The sequence below is a fragment of the Dryas octopetala genome, chromosome 2, assembly GCF_963921425.1.
Source record: "Dryas octopetala chromosome 2, drDryOcto1.1, whole genome shotgun sequence".
Taxonomy (NCBI): Eukaryota; Viridiplantae; Streptophyta; class Magnoliopsida; order Rosales; family Rosaceae; genus Dryas; species Dryas octopetala.
The window spans coordinates 1120835-1144629 of record NC_141367.1 but is presented as its reverse complement, the minus strand read 5'-3'; the positions used below and the strand labels follow the sequence as shown (position 1 = coordinate 1144629).

The 23795-nt window shown below is 32.9% G+C and overlaps 1 protein-coding gene across 3 annotated transcripts; it reads right to left on the bottom strand.

Annotated features, from left to right (window-relative positions):
- Positions 1–7515: 7515 nt before the first annotated feature.
- LOC147292362 (Beta-glucosidase, GBA2 type family protein) lies at positions 7516–21868 on the bottom strand. 3 transcript variants are annotated; one of them, XM_086230969.1, is made up of 19 exons: positions 21280–21868; positions 20239–20349; positions 20034–20090; positions 19806–19882; positions 19618–19717; positions 18502–18575; positions 17499–17599; positions 17309–17412; positions 16270–16323; positions 16119–16174; positions 15995–16033; positions 12844–12985; positions 12031–12215; positions 11633–11700; positions 11365–11437; positions 10302–10363; positions 8936–10115; positions 7826–8024; positions 7516–7685 (listed from the first exon to the last, which is right to left on the bottom strand). In XM_086230969.1, exons 1-19 carry the CDS (start codon positions 21358–21360, stop codon positions 7683–7685), a joined length of 2766 nt encoding a protein of 921 aa, XP_086087095.1. In that variant the 5' UTR covers positions 21361–21868; the 3' UTR covers positions 7516–7682. The 3 variants fall into 3 exon arrangements, with proteins under 3 accessions (XP_086087095.1, XP_086087094.1, XP_086087096.1); XM_086230968.1 differs by having other exon boundaries at positions 7516–8024; XM_086230970.1 differs by lacking the exon at positions 21280–21868 and having other exon boundaries at positions 7828–8024; positions 20034–20085; positions 20239–20350.
- Between the last annotated feature and the right edge of the window lie 1927 nt (positions 21869–23795).

Genomic DNA, 23795 nt, shown 5'->3' with positions numbered 1-23795 from the left:
ACATGTCGTCCTTATAAAACTTTTAACGTACTTTTATTAGGTCCCAAATTTCGATTTGCATTCTACTTTTGAGAAAAGTCTCATAGAGCCATAGAGGTTGGGAGGGGGGGCGGTTTATTATTTGACTAAAATGCAAAGCAATTAAAGGGTGGTCGTAGTCTCGTAGATCAGTTGGCATTCGCATTAGAGTGCCCTTATATAAATTTAACATGAAATATCTTAAAAAGTATGATATTAACTCTAAATTTGTCCTACATCAAAATATGAATTCGAACTTGAAACTTTTTGCAATGTGCACCCTCCATTCAATTTCAACGAGATTTATGTCAAACATAGCATGTGTGTACCTCTTTTTAACGAAATGATTTGGTCTTAGTTTATGAATGCTTATATTCAAACCCTAAATTATGCTTCCATACCTTTAAACTTCCAATTTTACCCATAATCAGATTCAAAAAAAAAAAAAAAAAAAAAAAAACAAATACACATACACATGCACACACACACACACACAGAACACTGTTAGTGTGTCTAATATGTAAATAGTGGAAAGGTTAGAGTAATAATATGTAATTAATATTTTCATGTAATTACGGTTGCACACCTTGTATATATAATAGTTATATACCACTTATGCGATCACAACCTAATATCAGAAGTGTTTTACAAAAACAGCAACCCCACCCTCCTTTCCTCCACCCCACTGCCGAGCACACGTGACAACCACCCTATTGTTGACAGTCACTCGCTCCGAATACGCATTTGATGGACGCAAAAATTGTTCTTTATATTATGAAATATTGTTATTCATATTTTTGAAGGTAACAAATTTACGTTATTTTGGTTAATTTCAATAACTGTTAAGCCCTGTAGAACAATAAACTATGTTCTTTTATTTTTAATTGGAGTGTTGAAGAAAGACCCTTCTTTAGTTATACTACAAGGTCAAGGACAACAATTTGCACACGACAAGAAAATGAAAACCAACACTCACATGAATAGTGATTAATAAATATGAGGGGATACTAAAACATGGGCATTTTGATTTTTGAGTATGAGACGTGTATATTTTGCCTATCTATCAAAACTTGGAGATCACTTTTCCTCAAATAAATAATTCGAAAGCCAAATGTGGATGGATGTGGTCCCTTCAGAAAAGCAGAAGGAATGTGGAACGTAATCGAAAGAGCAGTTGGATTTGCAATTTGCATATCTTCCAAAAAGAGTATCTAAATATTGGTCTACTTAGCTTAATTAGAGAGAGACTTGTATATAGTTTTTGTGATATTGACAATGGTAGGAACTTTCACTAAAGGATACTTTAAATGAGGTTTTTTTTTTTTTTGCCACTAAATGAGGTTATTTAAGAGATTTATCTTGGGTTGATTTTCATTGTAGTTTAATAATTGAATTGTTTACTTTTTAGTTTTTATTGAAGAATATTTATACACATGATCAAATAAATAATACACACCGAAATAATCCTCAATTGTTATATAATATCCAGTGGGTCTACTTTTTCAACAAAATAGTAAGTTTTTTCCTTTGTTATATAATATAGCAAGCAAGTGAGATATGTTTTGTTTTAAGTCAAAATATGGTTCGAAGTAGGGCTAAAATTTACTTATCCTTTATTGTATACAACATATGAGATACACATATGGTTATGTGACTATCATATGACCATGTTTGTGTCTCACATGCTGTATGCAACAAGGGATAGGTAAGTTTCTCTCTCGAAGTAGATATTTTCTTTTTCTATCACCGATTGATCTGCTATTTTACAAAGTGATAATCAGTCTACCAATCGTTTTCTTATTGTATTTTTTTGGTTTGGTATGAAGCTACGACTGCATGGAGTTTATAAAAGTTTAGGGCTGAAGACCTACAACATAGATAATAAAACTTAAGCATAAGCCTTAAATCATAATATAGTATTAAAAAAACAACTAATGGAATAAGTTATAATTATGACTCAATTAAAAAGTTATGATTGTCATATAGTCATAGTTGAGTTTGTAGATAAACGGAAAAAACTTTGGCCCATTGATGAATAGATAGAATAATGTTTTTGGTTTAACCTGAATGCTGGTACCTAAACTGAATTAGCATAAAATTTTAGTAATTAATTTGAAGAAACAATATAATTTAGTACCTAAAATCAACGAACCTAAAATCAAATGCTGTTTGATTTATGTAATTTTTAAAATGATGATCATTAAATAATATTTAAAAGATAGACAATTAAATTACCTTGCGTAGTGAATGGGTCCTCAAAATAACTTTTTATTTTTGGTTACATTCAAATAACTTATTTAATAAAATAAATTTCTTATTGCAAGCTCTCTTATGTCTATTGAGAACGGTGGATAAGATAATAAGTTGTAGATTTGAATTTCACTGTAATAAGAAAATAATTCAAAGTAATCCTTAGAATTTCAAAGACTTATGGAATTCACGTGCCTACATTTATTTTTTCCATAGTGGAATATTCTATAATATCGGTTTTAGGAAGTGATGACACCGACAAACATGACCAAATCCATTTCCATTGGTCATAACCAGTGAGTAAAATTTCAGATTTCGCATAAATTTTGATGGAAAAAATTAACATAAATGAAAAGATTGTAATCAAAATACGAAAATTTTGAATGAAATTTTACTATTTGTTTATTTAGCATATTATCTACTACATTAATAAAAAAACATTGAAGAAATCAAATTATATAGTAGGTTTCATGTGATATAAGATGAATATAATGCGTGCTGGCCGGAGACAAATACTGTTAAATAAAAATTATTCACTAATTAATAATTACATAAATTTTATTGATAAACACCGTTATACTACAATATTGGATCATGAATTACATAAGTAATCAATACCACATAGAGCTTCTATGAGGTTCAAAATGTTCACTATCTTCAGCATCCTCATGTCTAGAGTAAGTGTATTGCGAAAAATAATCATCTAATGATAATTCTCTAGAATAATTGTTTAATTGTTCATTTGTTCATGGAGTGATTGTATAATTTGTAAATTATATTACATATTTACATTAATATTAAGAAGGTATATTTGTATAATTTGTGCATATTATCTAATTTGCATAATTTGCAAAGACATACATAATTAATAACAAATGATATTTAATTGTTCATGGTGACATAGACTAATTGTATAATTTGCAAAGACATACATATTAAATAATTTGTAGAATTTGCACATACTCTAAATTCTAATTTGTCCATACTCTATCCATACATAATTTGTCCATACAGATCATACTCTATCCATATTCAATTTTGCTCAATTAAAGGATTTAAAGGGGAATTGGGAATTTTGGCAAAAAAAAAAAAAATGGGAATTGGGAAAATTAGTAAATTTTTCGAAACTTTTCGAAATTTTTCGAAAGTATGCCCGAAATCAGTACAAATCATTCTCGAAACTTCATTGAAATTTTGCCAAAAAATTGATGAATTCGTGTTAAAATTTTCATACCTCTAAAAAACAAAATTTTATTCCTTGGTCATAACTTCCGTCAATATTGAATCATGCAATGGAAGAAAAAATAAAATAACCTACATAAAAAGAGAAAAGGATGTATAAAGCCCATTTCCTTATCCGCATTCATCTTCAATGAACCAAGACCGTAGTTGCTGTCTTGTGCATTGCATCATCTCTAGTCATGGATTCAACTTTCATTTCACTCGGAAAAAGCCAATTTTTCAACCAAAGGTAATTACATAAATGGTCCATTTATTATATACTAAGTCTCGTTTTGGTCTATAAATTTTTATAAGTATCATTTTGGTTTACTAATTGTCTGAAGTATTTTATTTTAGTCCAAACCGAGAATTTTGCCCCTCAATTTTGTATTAATGATTTAACTTTGAGGGACAAAATTATCTGTTTTGGACCAAAATGAAACACATCAAACAATTCATGTACCAATATGAAATTTAAAAAATTTTGTAGACCAAAATGAGACTAGCTTAACTAATAATAAGTAGACCATTTCTGTAATTTCCTCTTTTTAACAATGTCTTTGTCTCTAATCCAATAGCATTCTAAGCATTTTTTTAGGAACAAGAAGAATAAATTATTTATCAAGAAAATAAAATTTAAGCATAAATTCAATTTAGACACATAACTATATAAGCTATTTCAACGGAGTTCATGAACTTTAAAATATTTCAAATATACACCCGATCTATTATCTAAATTGAAAAATGAATTTTTGTCCATTGATTCGTTGAGAGATCAGTTAAATGACAGCTTGGCTTTTGCTGACCGGGATTAATTGGCGACGTGGCGCTATCTCAGCAAACATTTCTCGCCAAATGAGCGACACGGGCCCACAATTTAATAATAATAGAGAGAGAGAAAGTTTGTGGGCCCGTATCAGGGGTTAGGTGGACCCGTGTCGCTCATTTCCCGCCAAATGAGCGATACAGGTTCACCTAACCCCTGACACGGGTCCACAAACTCATCATCTCTTTCTCATTCGTTGAACACAAGTGAGAGATTTATATTCGAATTTGGGGGAAAAACGTGATGTTTTTTGGAGACTAAATGGTTAGGAGAGCGTTCGACGAGTAGAAAAAAGGTGATGAGTGTGTGGGCCCGTGTCAAGTGGACATGTGTTGCTCATTTGGCGGGAAATGTATGATGAGTTGGTGCCACGTCGCCAATTAATCTCCGTTAGCAAAAGGCAAGCTGACATTTAACTGACCTCTCAATAAATTGATGGACAAAATTTCATTTTTCAATTTACATAATAAATCATGAGTATATTTGAAATATTTGAAAGTTCGTGAACCCCGTTAAAATATCATATATAGTTATGTGTCTAAATTGAATTTATGCCTAAAATTTAAATACTATATAGAACATCTATTTCAATTTACTTACTAAAACTTTTTTTTTTTTTTGCTAGTTGAAAAATCAACAATAAATTTTACAAGATTGGGGCCAAAAATGTTGTCAAATTGTGGAACGAACTTCAAACACTAGCTTAGGCATTCAAACTCTCACACAATAATATTTCTTTATTTTTCAAAATGAAATATACGTCAAACAATCCTCAAAGCTAGTAGTCCTTTAACTGGGTAAACACAGCCTCGTGTGGTCTGCATAAAAGAACAATAGGAGTTTTAAGCTATGTAGTATGTGCCTTCAACTTGAACAATAAATCAAGTACTGAATGTACAATCGACTACGAAATTTAACTACCTCTAGGCTTGAATTACTATTCATGTCTTTTGACATGGACATCCAAATGCGACTTTTTGATTAATCAATTTGTGTTCCAACGAGAAGATTGATCCAAATAGCCTATGGCTCTTCCTGAGAATTGTATTCTCTCTATTTTGGTCTGTATCTCAACTAAATAAACAATGATGGCAATTTATTTAAAAATAAAAGCTAAACATTGAAATTTAATCAATTTTATAATAGGCTGAAATTATCATGATTATTGAAATTTCATGATTATCATGTATTTCTCTTCAATGTTAGAAGAGGTTTCATGTTCGAATATCTTAAGATATGATAATTAACTCTTTAAACTTCTTATCTATTTTGCAAAGACATCATCACGTCTCTTAAAGCGGTGATTTTTATCACAACAGCCCTGACCCACAAGGATCATGCCAATTTCACAACTTGAAAATTGACAAGTTCTCCTGGATCATCATATTCATATATGAGTGCTTAGGAGCCAAGCCGAAGTGTAAATGTGATTGTTATGAACTCATGGGTCAAGTTGTAGATATTGCTAAAAGATGAATAGATAATGCAAAAGTGAAAGTAAGATAGGGACCACAATTGACAATACCAAGCTTTTCATATTCTTTCTTAAATATCTTTCTTGGAATTAACTCTTTTTGGCATAAGTCCTTAAACTTCATAGAGATATTGTGAGAGGGCTGAGAGTCAAAGACAGTTAACGGCCAAAATGACATGATATTATGAGGGACCTGAGGGCTGATTGAGGACCAGTTTGGAGTTTTTGAGTGCCATGACTTATACTCAATAATTGGGTGTATGGAGACATTAAAAGGTTACGTTTGAGGTCCTCATTGCTTGTTGCTGGGCAGGCCGTGGCCACATGATTCCAGGCTGCTAAATTTATAAAACCCTTCAAAATGCATACAACTTAATGACACACACATGTACTTGTTCAACAAAAAGAATACACAAACTTCATTGAATGCCTAATCTCATGGTTGAAGAGAGAAGAGAGAAATTAGGAATCTAAGGGTGCGTTTGGTAACGTTTTACAAAATAGTTTTTCATTTAACAAATTTAAAAAATGACAAAAATGCGTTTGATTGCCGTATTATGAAAACAGTTTTTGAAAAACACAAAATAGAATTTCTAGTGTACAGTGTAAATTCAGAAAACGACTAAATAATGTTTTCAGTAAATTTAAAAAACATAGAGAATACGGATACAAATAAAAAAAAATTTATAACTGAAAAAAAAAAATGAAAAAACATGTGATTTGCACCTCCTCCCCACCTAGCCTGACCCACCTTCGGCGGCAGCCCTACCCCCCGCTGCTGCCCACCTCACTCATCTCTCCTTTATTCATCTATTTCTTTCTTTTTCTCTCTACCCATCTCTCAAAATATATACTTTGTAATCCCTCTATAGTTTCCAATTCTCGCTTCAATAAACGGATCAAGACTCCCCGTAACATTCATGGCAGGAAGCTCACGAGCCTTAACAACTCTTATATAGTGAAAATACATTCGTTAAACTAGATCATAGGTGCTTGCAGTTTTGTTTCAATTAATAATATGACCACCAACAACTCTTTCACCTCCAAGGTAGTTGCGCCGGCCGAGGTGGATTGGGTAACTTCTCTTTTTTAATTATATATTTTATGAAATTGATTAATAATAATTTATAATTAATATCTTTTGTGAATATAATTATTCGGTTGTAATAATTGGTTAATATTAAATGTGTTTTCATTATTTTTATTTTGTATAATTATTTTTCAATTACGTTATTAGACGTTTTCTCATATTTTGAGAATGTAAAATTTAATTTATTATTTTTATTTTACAATACAATTTTTAAAAAATTATTCTGTAAAACATTATCAGACGGACCTTAACATTTTCAACATTTTCGATCACACCGCGGCAATCTATCTATATTATAGTACATGTAGATCTCCCATATGGATAAGTAATACCACGTTTGTTTGTGAAGAGTGACCCACATTTTTTTACATTTTTTTCCAAAAGGACGATACATAAGAACTGGCGGTCCTTTAAGGGACCACCTGCCATGAGTGACTATCCATGGTATTAGGAAAAGTATTGATTATACTAAATGTTCAATATAGATATATACAGCTATTAACTCGAAGCTTGATCTTTTCTGTTGATAATTCAATTAAATGTATTCATTTTTATACACTGGTACTCATGTGTGGCTATTTATTCAGCTACCCACAACACAGTATTTGCATTTAGATCTTAGAATTCAGATGGCAATACAAAGAAATCACTGGCTGCATTTTTGAATTACAAAAAATTTCTACAATTACAAGGGAAGACTGATCTATATATAATGCAAATAAAAGGCCAGCAGCCCAGTCTTTTATTACCTATTTGGCTATTTCTACGAGACTTCCTCCAGACCTCTCCCAGCATATATTGCTTCACTGCAAGAGGGTTCAAGGAAGCAAGGAAAGATTAACTTTTTCACTTCTTTACAATTTAGTAAAGCTACATGTTACAATCAGCATGCACAATGAAACACAGAGTTCCCAAGGCACTTTGCCTTGTGTACAATCGTACTCACACCTGTTTCGTTGTGAGAGGATCTTGAACTAATAGAAGATAAATGGATTCTGTCCATTATATTGATCGTTGGAGCCTCGAGGATTGCCTTAGGCATAGTTAATGCCCATTGCATGCTCCAAATAGATAGTGGCCTCATATACATCAGAGATCGGAAGTGGCCGTCCATTGTCCATCCCTCAGGAGTCTGGAACCCGTATCTACATGTAGCAGAACAGGAGAGTTAACTTTATTATACCAAATAAAAAATTTTGGTGTTCACAATATGACAAAATATTCAAGAAAGTATTTCTACTCTGCAAGAATTAACTGAGACACAGATGCTGAAAATTGCAATCTAATTGCACAAGAAGTAATGATGTGAGAAATTTAACTGTTAAAGATGTCTATAATAGAGTCAACCAAGATAGCCTATCTTAAATTTCTACCATTTTGTTAGCCGCTTTAACCATACAGAGAGTCACTCCTTCCATAAAACATAAGGCGTGCTCCAGCATAAACATGGTTTCAACTTAACCATACAAAGAGTCACTCCTTCCATAAAACATAAGGCGTGCACCAGCATAAGCATGGTTTCAACATAAAGTAGACCTTAGACCATAAACCATAAACCATAAACCATCAAATTTCCTTAGACATTGTCATTTAGTTGATTCATATCATTCCAGAAGTTATCACTGTAGTAGACATCCATAATTTTAATTAGGTATACAAGTGGAACTATTTAACGTGATAATAATAGGTTTTTATTTTAACCTCAGAAGAGTATCAAGCATATATCTGAATCATATTCATTACACGACTTCATTAAAGAGCTTCATGAATACATTCATCACTAGAACTGAAGATAGGGTGTTAGTGCATGTTGTGTCAAGTTTCATATACATCAACAGGCATTTCCCTAGCATTTTTTATGCTTTTAGGGAAATTGATAGCTATTATTGACCAAGGGGAAGTGAAAAACTTGGTAACAAGTAAACTATAATTATCCAATGCCGTATCATCATTTTCACATCTACATGCCATAAATAGGTTTTCAGTAGAAGTAAAGAGGAGAAAACACACCAACAAAAGAGTACTGCAAATATTTATAAGTGTGTGTCATACTTACCCGAACCCCTCTTCAGACCAGCCGGCAATAAAAATACCTTCAGCAGTATTGAATGCCTCTTTCACCTTTCCAGCAAGGATCATCGTAGAAGCCACTCCATAGGTGACACCAGTCCATATTTCACGTGACTGCATGCAAGACTCATCCACCTTTCCATTGGGATGCATTCCATTGACGGCACCCATTCTGCCTCCTTTAATTTTCATGACATTGAAATCATAGATTTTTTGCAGAGCACTTTCGATTTTAAAGTCATCAAAAAGTGAAGGTAAACCTGAGGATGCGGTATACCACTGCCCAGCCAGTTGATCTGCTTGTATAGATTTACTGTTACTACTTGATCCACTGTCGTAATTAAAATAAGAGCCATTCCATAATTTTTCTTCAAATGCCGGTTTTGCCTTCAAATATTTGGTTTTGCACCATTCGGCAAAGGTCTTGTCGCCTAGTTGAAAGGCCATCGCAGCTGCAGCTTGAAGTGCAGCAAGCCACAAGCAGCCACAGTAAGCACTTACTCCATGAACTGTCCAAGCATCGTAGGTCTGATCAGGGAAACCATCGTTCTCAATGAGACCGTCGTTGTCCCTATCAAATTGTTCCATGTATTCCATTGCAGCACGAACAGCAGGCCACACATCAACTCCAAATGACATATCCCTTGTTGCAGAAAAATCTCTATAGACCTGAAGTACAAACTTTGGGTTCAGATCCTTCCACTTACTAGTATCATGAATATTATATGCATTCATTTCATTCCATGGATCATGTGTTCCCAGATCATGAGGGACAGCTCCCCTAACCTTACGAATTCCCCAATTCCCCTCCGCCAGAAACTTTACTTTCCTTCCATCTTCAGATAAGACAGCTTTTGCAAAGTCCCTTTGGATATTGAGTTCAATCTTGGGAAACAGCATAAGCAGGGCAAATGACGCATAGAAGTGTACATCATATGTGTTCCACATGATATATTCCACTCCTTCCAGATAGAGAAACCTCCCAGCATCTTCATTGTCATTTTTCCGGTCCAACATTACATTCCTACGGCAACCAGTAGCAGTATGCTCAACAACTGCACCTTGTTTGCAGTTCACTTCACCCTCAGAAACTTTGACATCTGTATCTTCAACATTTGTTAATTGATGTTGATTGTTGTTAATGTTTGATGCTGGTAAGGGAGAATCTGCATGAAGGATCATTAACAATTATAATGTATTTCTTAGCTTTATGGAAAAAAAAAAATGTAGCAAAAATGGAAAGATAATATGTATTTAAAAGTGCATGAGGTACGTCTAGTGTCCATATAACAAACATTTTTAGAAGTGATGTGAAGATGTAAGGTATCAGGGAAATCAGGATAAATGAATACCAATCCAAACTGTTCCACCAGCAACCAAAAAGTAGAGCTCATTGAACAATGTGAACTTGTACCTGCAAACATTGTGCACAAAAATATGCATTAATTACAAAAATAAAGATAAAAAGGATCAAGTACTAGTTCTATTATGTCCTAGATCACTAAAAGTCTTAAAATCACCATAACCAATTAATGATAAATAAGCATTGCAAAGTAACTCCAAAATGTTCACCCAATGGTTATGGATGCATGATGATTTAATTACAACATTTGCAGAGGGAAATTACATGCATTTAAAATGTCCAACATCATAAGATTTCTGACAAGACAATCTCGTACAAATTGAGATGCTATGTAACTGAACCAATTACTCAAGCAAGCTCAAAACAGCTTAATGATAAATAAGCATTGCAAAGTAACTCCAAAATGTTCACCCAATGGTTATGGATGCATGATGATTTAATTACAACATTTGCAGAGGGAAATTACATGCATTTAAAATGTCCAACATCATAAGATTTCTGACAAGACAATCTCTTACAAATTGAGATGCTATGTAACTGAACCAATTACTCAAGCAAGCTCAAAACAGCTTAATGTTATTTAGCCCTTTTGTTCGGTGGAGAAGGTCGCTGACTGTTAATTTGGCAGAAGAACCCAAAGCATACCACCATTGCAGAAAGCACAGAGATAGTTGTCCATGTCGAACACAATAAAGGTATCTAACATCACAATCTCTTTAGCAATGAGATGCAGAAAACTAATTTCAATGTTTAAGATATACAGGGTTCTCCATCATAGCCAAGAAAAGGCAAAGAATCTGTGTTCTATGGCATACACATGACGCATACATTTTTCTTATGTAGGCAAAATATCACCATTGACACACTTAATTTTAAAGAATTTTGAATAGAATTGAACACACAATTCTAAACTTAAGCTCCAGGCCTCTACCACAATTTGTTCCAAGGCAAAAGGGTTTCACACACCAATTTAAGGCACCAAATAATGTTTGATGGAAAATTAATGGTTTAACTAAGCACAATCACGTTATAATGCTTCAACTAAGGCTTACCATTCTGGTAATGTTTCATCATTGAGGATAGGACTTTGCCATTTTTCAATCTCTTCTTCCCATCGCTTATAATCTGTTTCAGATTCCAAAACTGATCAGGGACCAATAAACATACGAAGAGTAACCCTTGTTAAACTTGAAGCAAATGCCAAAAAGTAAAATCTAGAAAATGTAAACAGGATAGTGGCTTGATTAATTACTGATTCTGCAGAAAAGGATACTTAAACAGATCTCAACAACAAAACATATCCAAACCAGAGATGCATACTTGTTAGCGCATCATGCACCAAGTCCTGAGCAGCCCTTTCAGAGGTTCCATAGAATTTTGTGTACCTCCTGCAACAAAATAACAAGATTAAATAACCAAACACGCACATTACTAGTATTTCTGTTTATTTTCTAACTCACAATTATCAAATGCATTCATTTGTCAAACAGCTATGTTGTTCAAACACCTATGCATTGTTAATTGTCTGTATCCACAGTTTTTTTTTATAGAAACATACTTTTAATAATTGAAAACAGAAAGCACATCATAGTGGACAAGCTATCCACTATCGAAGAAACCTGAATGCACATTTCCAAACAGGTTTTCATGTGTAAATTAATAAACACTGATAATGCAGAAAGGTACAAGGAGGAAAAGAAGATCTACAAGAAGTTTACCTATGGTATGAGCTTCCTTTCAAAAATTTTACTTTTGGAGATGACCATGATAGACCAAATGCGACGGTGCACTTCCCATGAGGTTCCACCCAAGCAGAAGCTGAAACTGCAGCACAGAGTGTCTCTCCAGGTGATGAAGACATGCATGGTCCAGAATTGAAACTCTCCCAATCAAATTGTCCATCCTTGAGAGATAAAGGCATGAGTTAAAAAAGAACTGTCCGGTATCAAAGGAAGTTATGCACCATAACAAAATTACAATAGGTAAAATAGTTTTCACAATTTTAATTTGGGTTAAATACAAAAATAGTCTATGAACTTTACAGTGAATCTCAATTTGGTCCACTAACTATAAAAAGTGTCAATTTGGTCCACGAAATTTTCAAGTTGTACCAAAGCAGTACAAACGTTAACTTCCATCGAAAAATTTAACTGAAACTAGTCATGTGCACAGCAAGTGACCACATTTTCAGGACCATTTCAGTCCGTTATCACATTTTTATGTGACCAATTCCGTTAATTTTCAAATAGAAGTTAACATTTGTACTGCTTTGGTACAACATGAAAAATTCGTAAACCAAATTGACACTTTTTATAGTTAGTGGACCAAATTAAGAATCAGTGTAAAGTTCGTAGACCATTTTTGTATTTAACCCTTTTAATTTAATCAGCCAGATCACTGAATTGAAGTATGTTCTAGATAGAAAGCCAATTAAATCTTAGGTAAATTCCAGAAAAAGACATATAGCATTAACCAACCAAAAACACATAAGGTACGTAGAACTAAGAAACCAAAAACAGGGAAAGTCATACCTGCACCATTTTATCCCACATCTCCTTCGCCGTAACATTACTTCCTTCGGATAACCCAAAACATGGCAAAACACTTACGCTTACATTTTGAGTTTCACACGCAGCTATTGCAAAAGTAACAGGAGGATTCCCTTTTGCAGTCCTGAAACATATACATAGTTCTTAGAAACAATTAAAATCCACTGTCAGAGTTAACAAAATAATGACTGACATAAAACTCTGGAAGAACTTTCAAAAACCACACATCGTGATAAATTTATTTGGTTGTACAGGTTACCAAGAACCAAAAATATAAAATAAAGCAGAACTTGTAGACAGTATGCAATGTTTAAGCAAAGCAAACAAAAAAAATCGAATAAGGTGCTCACAAGCAGACATTTCAATGTTAACAGATATGCAGAAAACCCAAGTATCAACTTTAACATGGCCACATCACTTATTGTCAATGATTGGAAAAGATTAACATTTGTAAATAGGAAAACACAGGAAATTAAAAAGGAAAAAATAGAAAAAAGAAAATACTTGTATGAAAAAGATATTGTAACTATTGGTTTGCAATATTGGCTCCTGTGGATAGTCAGGTTGGAAATAAACAATTGGTTTTTTTTTTTTTTTTATGGCAAGAGGAAGCGGATTTTCCTTGGGATAGGATTAGGTTCTTAGCTTCTCTTGGGGTGTCTTTATCAAGGTATTTCAGAGATATACCCTTTAGTAGAATTCATCTTCATTGGGGTGTGTATCGACTTGAATGTAATTTGTGTTTTTTTAGTTTATAGTCATATCATGGAATTTATGGACTTCTTGTCCATTTTACTTGTACTTTTCCAATTTTAGTGATATATATTTTTAGCTGTACTGAATATATATATATATATATATATATACATACATATTGTAACTACCAAAAAACAAAAAAGCCTTACTAAGTTACTCCCCTAAATTAATATACAACAATCCCTCCCTTTTTTGAACAATTAACAAAGTGCAGAATTAAGCAGTTAGCTTTCTTTCCCTTTTATATTTTATATTTTTTTCCATGTTTTAGTAGATGACAGAAAAATACAATAATGTAGAGGCATACTATAAGTGTACAAGTGTCATGTGACATGACACGACACTCAATTGCTGGTCTAAACAAAGTGGAACAAGGCATAATGGGAAGCAGGAACACAAATGATGCGTCACTTGGAATCACTTGGAAAAGAAAGTTCAGCTACCATTAAAAACGAGTTTACATTTGCTTTCTTAGATCTTCTTACAACAGATATTTAGTTAAAACGTTTTCACCTCTGCTATGGTGCTACCATAAATATCAATTGAATTGCTTTAGAAATTGAAACTTCCATATGTCTTAAATAGTGTGAAGTTACAACAATAAATTATGCTTCTACGACTGTTAAGACAAGTTTCGCAAGCTTAGAAAAAGCTATATTTGTTCTCTATATTTTTAAGTAATTTAGATGACAATAAAATAGATGATCATGATCCAATTGTTAACGAATCAACACATCAGAACATGTGCAAAATGTAGGGTCCTACAAATGATTTGTTTTCACAATCAAATATTCAAGAAAAAGATTATTATTTTTATATACTACCATTAAAAAAATGTGCCTTGCATATGTGCTGTAACATTCAAAATACTGAGACCATGACATGAACATGCATTAAAGGGTATGAAAAATTAAGATTTACGATGCTTTTACAAAATCCTTGTAAATAATTTGATTTTATCATCAAGCAGCAAATGGTTTTAATTGAAGGTGGAATAAAATGTTATATTATTCAGACAACAAAAAAAGAGGCATTTATCCAATTTAATTCACTTTCTTGAACCAACAGAAAATAATTACGCATGAATAGGATTTCAAGAGAAATTCCTTTATAAACATAAGAAACATGCACATCTTTATGCATGAATAGGATTGCAAACTACAGTTGTATTTAACATAAAATGTTGGCAACCCAATGGTGCCAACTTCTATGCTTATCTTATGTGCAAATAATTTATGCTTATAAGGGAATTGCTGAGGATTTCAAAGAAAAAATAAATATACAATTAATGTTTTATAAGTCATTATACTTGATTGCTCCACAATTTTACAATTGAAGGTGAGAAATAAATGGGAGTAACAGTACAAGTAAAAGTGAAACCAAAAAATCTCATCTTAGTTATTTTTATGATCCAAAGTATAAAAAAAAAAAATTGAAATTTTTGTTTAAGGACTTGTCATATAATGTGGTATGAGATTCAAATACTTTCAGGACCACTATATAAAAGATATAGACCAAAAAATAAATTTATTATTTATAAGGGTACTTTTGCACAGTCAATGTTATTAACACATTCCCAGTTTCATATGTAGCATACATTAGTGTTCAAATGTAAGGGTTTAGGGTTCAACTCAAATAAAGTAGACTTTTTCCCTGTATTACTGAAACAGGAATGTAACTATTTAATATATTCTACATTTGGAGATATAAATGTTTTCAATTTTTCAAGGAAATATTCCTTTCTTTTTTTATATTGGCCACACTCATGATTGGCAAACTGGTATATGAAATGAAAACCCAATTCAGATTCAATCAAAATGGCCAAATGCAAAATATCAGTTTTCTGGCGTATTATCATGTCAGTTAGAATTCCCAACCAAGCAGCCAATATCACAATGGATCATTGTCCAAAGAAAAATTAGAATTTATATTTTAACCTATCAATTCCATAAAATACATAAGCAAACATATTTTACTTTTAACATCAAGTGATCAACCCCTCCTAAGCCTTTTTGTGCTTGTGTAGTTGTGCTTCAATTCTTTTCCATCCACTATATCTTGAAGAGGTAATTTTCAAATCTTTAAATATTTCTGCTTAAATGCTTGTATGACAGAATTTTTTTTTTTTTTTCAACTTTTTAATTCATTTTACTGAGATTTTTGGATTGGATTTTAAGTTGGTAAGTTAATGCAGAAGCATCTTGTTTTGCATCATGATCTACTTTCTTTCTCTTTGTCCAAGGCTTTGTATGCCTCAACAGAAGGGAAGGGGCTGTTTAAACACTTTGTCTCTACTTTGACCTATTAAAACACTGTATTGGCAGAGAAATCTGCAAACCAACCATCATAAAAAGTGTAATAAGGTTTGATGACTTGCTTGTGATGAAGGAGTACACCAGAGACTCCGTCTTCGCCTCTATCAAAGAAAGAATTAAGTTAGAAAATATTAAAAGTATGTATTGTTCCATAGTAAACATAAGAAATACACCAAATTTACTCACATAAATGGTTCATTGACGTGATCTCCCGACAAGTGTGATATTCCTCCAATTGAATTCTACATAGGAAAAGCAATAATTACTGAATATCAAGATCCTTGAAATTCTTTGAATTGTTTGGATACACAATTCTGGAAGAGAGATATAATCTTACCGCCCATGTAAATAGAAGGCTGACTTTTGCTCTTTCTTTTCCAGTGTTCACCAACTACATCATAAACAAGCGTCTAATAAGAAAACCTAATAATAAAAACTCTTATTGAAATTCTTATCCTAAAAATCATAAATTTAACTAAAACAATTTTTATTTTTATTTTTGTAAAATTTAACTAACTTTCAATAAGAATTCCCAGAAAATCCATATAACTAAATTACCTACATAAAGGAAGAAAAATAAATTGGAAACTAGAAGGTTTAGAGAACCTAAGTAATCTTAACGAACTAGTCAACTCAACCACAAAAGCCAAGTTGATTAATTTGGTCAGTATGACCATGAAAAGTAGAACTTCACCTTGTTTAAGTGGGTTCACTTCCACATAGACCTCCATTTGGTTATAGGTTGAGAACTATTTGCACCGATTTAAACTTAGTTTTGACTTATAAAACTAAAACAGATTGAACTATTCCACCTCAGAAACCATCCAACCATACTAGAGCACATGTGCTATTTCAAACCCAAAAAATAGGGACCAATAATATATGGTTTCAATTAAAGCTAAACGTTGAAAAGCACCATGCTTAGGTGCCTCGTTATAAAGAAATTTTATTGCAGTAGTTGGCAAGGACAACACGCAGAATCAATCTGTTGACCCCTATTACACTTTATGAATGTGCCTGACATAAGCAAATCACATTTAAGAAATAAAGTCATTTCATACACAAATTATATTTTGTGGTATATCACATATGATAACCATATAGTGTTTTAACATTTTTTTTAGGAAGAAACACACATTTTATTGAGAAAAGTAACTGAAGGGAACACATATATGATAACCATATGGTGTTTGAGTATTGAACTACTAAAACCTACATCTTTGCAAATGTCTTGCAACTTGCAACAAGGTGCTAAACCTATGTAATTTATAGCTCTTTTTTTAGCAATCTAGAGCTCATCTACAATATCAAAGAGGGCATGGAACTAAGATTTTTTTGCATTTGATTTTATCTGATATGAGGTTAAATTAACGTACCGTGTAGACAAAAACAGCCGCAGGAAGACTGCTATCTCTATAATTATGTGGGATGAATGGTGATATTTGGCGACAAGAAATTTTCAATTCTGGGTCAGGTTCACCTAAAATAAAAAGCATCAGAATTAACACACAAACTCAAAGGGGAAGTTATGGACAGCAGATGAAAGGGAAGAAAGAAGACTGATACCATCATATACAGTCCATGCCCTTGGAAATAGAGCATGGTATGTGGAATGCTGTCCGTTCAGATTCCAGCCCCACGATGATATACCCTGATCACCAGCTTTTCTGTAAAAGCAATCAAATTAAATCAAGATATCAATAATCAGGGTCTTGAACTAATTTAGGTAAATTTAGAACACCCAACATGTTACGACCAAGTAACGCATTATTCATCAAATTCCAGTAAGCCATAAACAAAACTGAAAAGTGAGATGCATGCCATCTCAACACAAATGAATCACCCTCAGGATATAGAAACCACCTACTCTAGTGTAACATGAATGAAACTAGTCATATCATTGCCTTGGGGCTGATGCTCATGGTAACCGGGTTGGGAACCGTGCCAGGGGTTAGATGTATTGGTCCAGGCAAATCCACTATGTGTAAAATAAGAGATAAATAAATCATTGCCTTGTGTAGCATTAAAGTTTCCTGTTCATCATTGCTTTAATGACTTCTTAACTTCTCCTTTTCTTTCCCATGCTTCGTCAAATCAGGATTTTGGTGTGAAATCTTTAAGGTTGTTTTTACTTCTTTGCCTATTTCTGTACATAAGTTGCAAATCCTATTTGTGGAGTGGCTGCTCTCTTTAAGTTGGAAGTCTGCCAAATGGTTACAAGAACTAAGAATATGTTTGGTCTCCATGTCATGATTAATAGCAAGAGTTAGAATTGGCCTGGCAAAGTGCCAGAGCATACCACCAAAGCCCAAAAAGGCCAGGTTACCCAAGGATCATCTAGGAATCTTAGATTTCACTTGCCCATTTAGAGAGACTTCTTAGACTGCCCTTGATGCTAAAAGGAAGACATTGACTCTCAATATGATACATGGACAACCAAGCTTGGTCTTGACTTGCAGTCATATTTTAAAGAAGCATGTAAAAACTGTATAAGGTACCATTGTAAGATGGTAAGAAATCATACTTGATTTAAGAAAGTGGTTTCTAAACTTAGCAATTATCCTCTTACCCTATTCCTTCGTGTTGACCTGGGGCCAAGACTGATGCATAATTTTTATTCCCTCCATCTCTAGATATAAAAATCTGCATCACAACATGAATCAAATTATCAGAACTAAAATCATGATTAAAAGAGAATAGGACAAAACAATGTGCTTCTTCTCAAGAGACAAATGATAAAATTTCAATATTCACTTCTCTATACGTTGTACAAAAGCATACAACAAAAACAACAAAGACATTCCTCAGCTGAATACAGTATTCAGTAATACTGGGGCGCTACAAGCAATCAAGCTGGTCTATGCAGTTAGACAGCATCTCAATATTGAATATGTCATACCCTCACTAATTATCAATCTCCCCTCCCCTCCATTTTTTTCAATATAATAATTTTCTAGGCAAATATTAGGCTACAATTACTGTGACACCATCTCTCACACATGATCCAAACTTTTTCTTTGTTCTAACTCCAAGACCACCTTATCAAATGTTTGCATGAAACTAAATTAAGCACCAACCATCAGCAAGTAAATAGATGAGTTCAAATTTTGACACATAATTCCTTGTCAAGAGGCGGAAACGGAAGTTTGATTATCACTGTGAAGAAATTTCATTCTACAATTTGGATTGGTTTGCAATATACCTCCACCCTAACTCTAGACAGATTGGATTGCAGCAAAAGCACATATCCTGTTAAGAAAGCGGATAAAACAAAAAGACTACCTCATTTGCCTATGCAATTCCGAGGGCACAATTTAAGCACTGAATATCAGATTACTGGTACTGCATTTTACACACTAAAATTGTTTAGCATTGCATTCTGAACTATTAGTACTGAAATTTTTAAGTCCTGAACATTTAGAATTTTAAGTATTAATTTCGGTTAATAATTAAAAAGAGTTGTAATAAGGTATTTTGATGAAAAACTGGTACCCAGAATGGACTTCATTCTGGAGTTTCATGCCAGAGAAAACCAGAAAACCATGATTATCAGATTATGTACCAATAATAATACAAAAGACACTTAAAATTGACTGATAATATCAATGCCTGAGTAGCGCATATATTTCGAAGAAGCAAAAACCACTAAATTACAAAGTATAAGATAATAAGGATAGAACTTTACAGAAAATTGATTGGCCATGACAGGAGAACCATCACATATACCAGGAATGATTTGCCATTGTCTGAATTCGCCTCTAAAACCTCTAGAAATGCTGCCACTTCTGCAATACATGTAGATAAATGCCCCCTATAAGATTAATAAAGATAACAATCCAAAGAATTGAGGCAACCTATTGATTCACAACATACCCCATCCCTCCTAGTGGAACCCCCTGAGATGCTGATGGCTTGCAACTTTCTCGTGTAAAAGGATCAATAGGTGCTTTCTGCATGAATATAAAAAATTTTGGCCAAGTTTCAGCATCCTTTGTAAGGAGATATCTTCATCCAATTGTTGGACAGGTATAAATTATATAAATACCAGTTGTAACGAAACAAAAACTAAGCCTCTACATCTAGAAGGTTGAGAGAATTTACCCTTCCGTGAGAAGCCTCTTCCCTGATATATGACCACAAGCGTATACCTAACCTAAACTAGAATTTCAAAATTTCCACACTAGTCAGAAAGATATAACCAGTCCAGGAATACTAGAAAATTGGGTAAAGAATGAAAAAGCTCCAACATCAGAATGTACATGACGAATTTATCAGTCAACAAAATGAAAGAAAACAAATCACTTACCATCTTTATAGCTTCCCTAAATGTAACACTAAATTCTCTGAGAATATTAGCATGGCAGTTTAACTTCCTCCTCCAGGCATGTTCTGGTGGGGCAGCACTATCAAAATCAAACTACAGCAAATAATCAAGAGAAAAAAAAAAAAAAAATCAGTTTGAGTGCAGAGTAAAAATAACAACCTGACCCAATTTCAGAAAAGGATTAAAAAACCAAGAAATAATAGTCCAAAATCAGTTTTCTAGCTAATACACAGTAATAAAAATGCTATTAAAAATTCATTAAGAACAAGAGAATTGTTTTTTATAAGGGTTCATCCATTAGATACGATAATTTGACAACTAATAACCCAAAATCTAACAATGGTAAAAGACACAAATTATGGTTTATGACTCAGACTTGAGATTCCAGGTTCCCACGTTATTGACAAAATAATGAAAATGCCCATGTTAGCGCTTCATGCATTAGCAAACTATATAATGAACAACATAATAATTTAAAATTTAGTTCCATAACAAGACGGGTAACTCTCTTATCATCTCCAAATTTCAATGGTAAATAGAATTGACATGAACTTTAGCAGGAAGCCTTTCAAACATTTAATAAATTGCAGAGAAGTTTTAAATTGCAATCCCTCTCCATTCCTTCAAGTTAATTGAAATTCCCTTCCACTGTTCTAATTAGTCCGAACACCTTGAAGAACAAAACGAAATGCAGAGGACGCCATAAAATAATTGCATTACACATACAAAACAACTGGGTTATGAAGAAAAAATAATTAAAAAACACTACAAAGAAACAGAGAACAAGTGTACAACTATTGTCTCTGATTCTGTTTAACTAAATTCTCGATTTTTTTGGAACTTTCGATGTTTTTATTTTCTTTTCCATCTGTTACAATTTCTCAGCATCCAAACACGGCCCAAATGCTTAGCACAAAAAGAAAACATGGCCCAAATCCGTTCGCCAAAAAACAAAGCAGCCCAAATCAAAAACGCAAATTTTTTTTACTAAAAAGAGAGAGAGAGAGAGACGAAGAAGCATACCAACTGCAGAGTGTTCTTGCTGATATACTCCTCAGGCGGCCATGAATTCTTTCTACAATGGAACAAATTCCCACTAACCATGTCTGTGTGTGGACAAATCAATTCTCCTCAGTACAAATTACAAACTCGCAGTCAAAAATGAAAGCCGTCCTCCGTCGAAAATTGGATATAATTAAGAGGGCCGAAACTGAAAGCTTCCTTGACCTCCAAACAACGCCACCAACAACCACCAAGCGAATATAACAAGCTTACAGCAAAAGCGAAGCAATCAAGCAATCAAGCAAAAGAAGCAAAGCTGAAAGCTTGGCAACCAAAATCTTAAATTTGAATCCGAGCTCGAGCTGAAGCGAATCAGCACCACAGCGATCGCACTTTTCGGGATTCGAAAAGCAAAAACGAAGCAATCAAAGATTTTGATTATTGATTTTTGATTGATTGAGGGTTCTTCGTGGCAAGCACAGAGTCGACCGCCTGTACCTCAAGTGCCTGCTGCGACTACGTGTCTCGGATCGCCAGGTGGAGCTCTCTGCCTCTGCTCTCTCTCTCTCTCTCTCTCCCTTTCTCTCTGGAATTGCTATTTCTCTCTCTAAATTGTTTTTCCTTTTTGATTTTATGGATTGAGAAAGAAAGAGCGCGTGGGTCGACATTCAACGGCTTCCGTAGCTTCTACCCGAAAATAATAAAGATTAAAGAGAAAAAAAAAACAAAAAATGTGAGTAAAACCTAAATATTGAGAGATGAGGTTGTTTACATTTTAAATAAAATCCGATCATTGTCCAACGTTGAATATGGGGAAGATCAAGATGCCCACTATAGTAATTCTCTTCTTATTCCATTATTCTTCTTTCAATTCTTTTCTCTTTAGTCAACATTGATAGGCATATATTAATGTAGTGTGATGAAAGGTATAAAAGATAAAGAAAAAACGATTTAAGACAAAATTGAGTAATGTGTAACTACTCTAATAACTTTAGATTAAATTTATCATTAAAATTGTTTACACACCAATTAGTTATTGATCTAATTATATTTTTATTTTCCCACTTTGTTGAAAGAGATTCCAAATTTCAATCTTCTTCCTTTCATATCATAATAGAACAAATAAAATGAATTTACCCATTTTCATGTACATTGACAAAGCAAGTGGAGCTCGATCCTGTTGGGACTACAAATTCACATTTAAACCTTTTTTTTTTTTTTATAGTTTTTTTAAGTTACATTGTGTAGAAAGAAAAAAAAATTGGTAATTTGGTTTAGAACATTCTTACATACAACGTGTTCACAATTGAAAAGTAAGGAGGGTGTATTCAATTAGGATTTTAAATGATTTTGATGGAATTAAAAAATTTGGTGGTATTCAATCAAAACTTTTAAAGAGTTTATAAAAGTCTGGTGGTATTCAATCAATACTTTTAGAAAGTCTATGGTATTCAATTAAGACTTTTAGAGAGTCTATAAAAGTGACATGGTATTCAAAAAGTTATTGATTTTATTAAATGATAGACTTTAAAAGACTTTCATGGACTTTGTAATGTAAATTATGTTATATCAAAGTCAATAATTCTCCAGCGTTCCCCCTGCAGATTTCAAAAGATTTCAAATATTAAAAAGCTATTAAAAAAGTGGTATTTATTTATTTTTTAAAGAGTGATGCTAAACCCCCTAATCTTATTTTTTCACTCACCTCTTAATTTATTTTTTTCTAATTACTATATCCTCTTATATTAATTTTATGTTTCTCTTATATTTAATTGACTCATCATCCTGGGTTAGAACCAACAGCGTTGCCACAATGCAATGTAACAGCAAGATATTCAAACCAACCACTTCACAGTCTTTAAGTACTCAACAAAATCACAAGATTATATATTCATAATTTGAGAAATAATGTTACCATCACATCATATAATGTTCTCAACCTGTCAATTCAATTAGACAAATTCTAAAAACTCGTTAAAACACAATATTTGACAGTCTAACAACATAAAAACATAAAATTCAGAACACTTATAATAAATTATGAAATAAAATAATTTTGGTCCCTACAATTCTAGCCCCAACTTTTTATATTGTTTGCAATATTATGACAATTTATAACACATGCATCTCGGTCTTGAAGCTCATCCCCATTCCACTCACTCACGGAGGACAAAAAAATAAAAAACATATTGGAGAAATCCTAAAATAAATAATAAAAAATTATATCAAAGTTATTAGAAGTCTATAAAAATCCTTCAAAATCTATAAGAAAAGTCAGGGAAACTCTAAATAGAATTCTGTCAAGGTCTATGTGGAGTTTATGAAAGTCATTAAAAATTCATCAACTCTACCAAAGTCAATGACTTTTAAAAACTCTACAAAAGTCCATTAAAATCTTAATTGAATACACCCCTTAAGTATACCAAATTCACTTTTTAGTACGTTTTGGAGGTACAACACAAAAAGCAATCCCCAAATAACTTGGCACGTTTTTGTGTTATATTTCTATTATATTTTCTATGTACGGTAACTCAGCT

Coding starts and splice junctions, on each gene's coding strand:
- LOC147292362 (XM_086230968.1), bottom strand. CDS start 21,360: ATGGTTAGTGGGAATTTGTTCCATTGTAGAAAGAATTCATGGCCGCCT. Junction 16,175..16,269: donor GCCTTCTATTTACATGGGCG/GTAAGATTATAT, acceptor TTTCCTATGTAG/AATTCAATTGGAGGAATATC. Junction 11,701..12,030: donor AAAGGAAGCTCATACCATAG/GTAAACTTCTTG, acceptor ATTTTGTTGCAG/GAGGTACACAAAATTCTATG.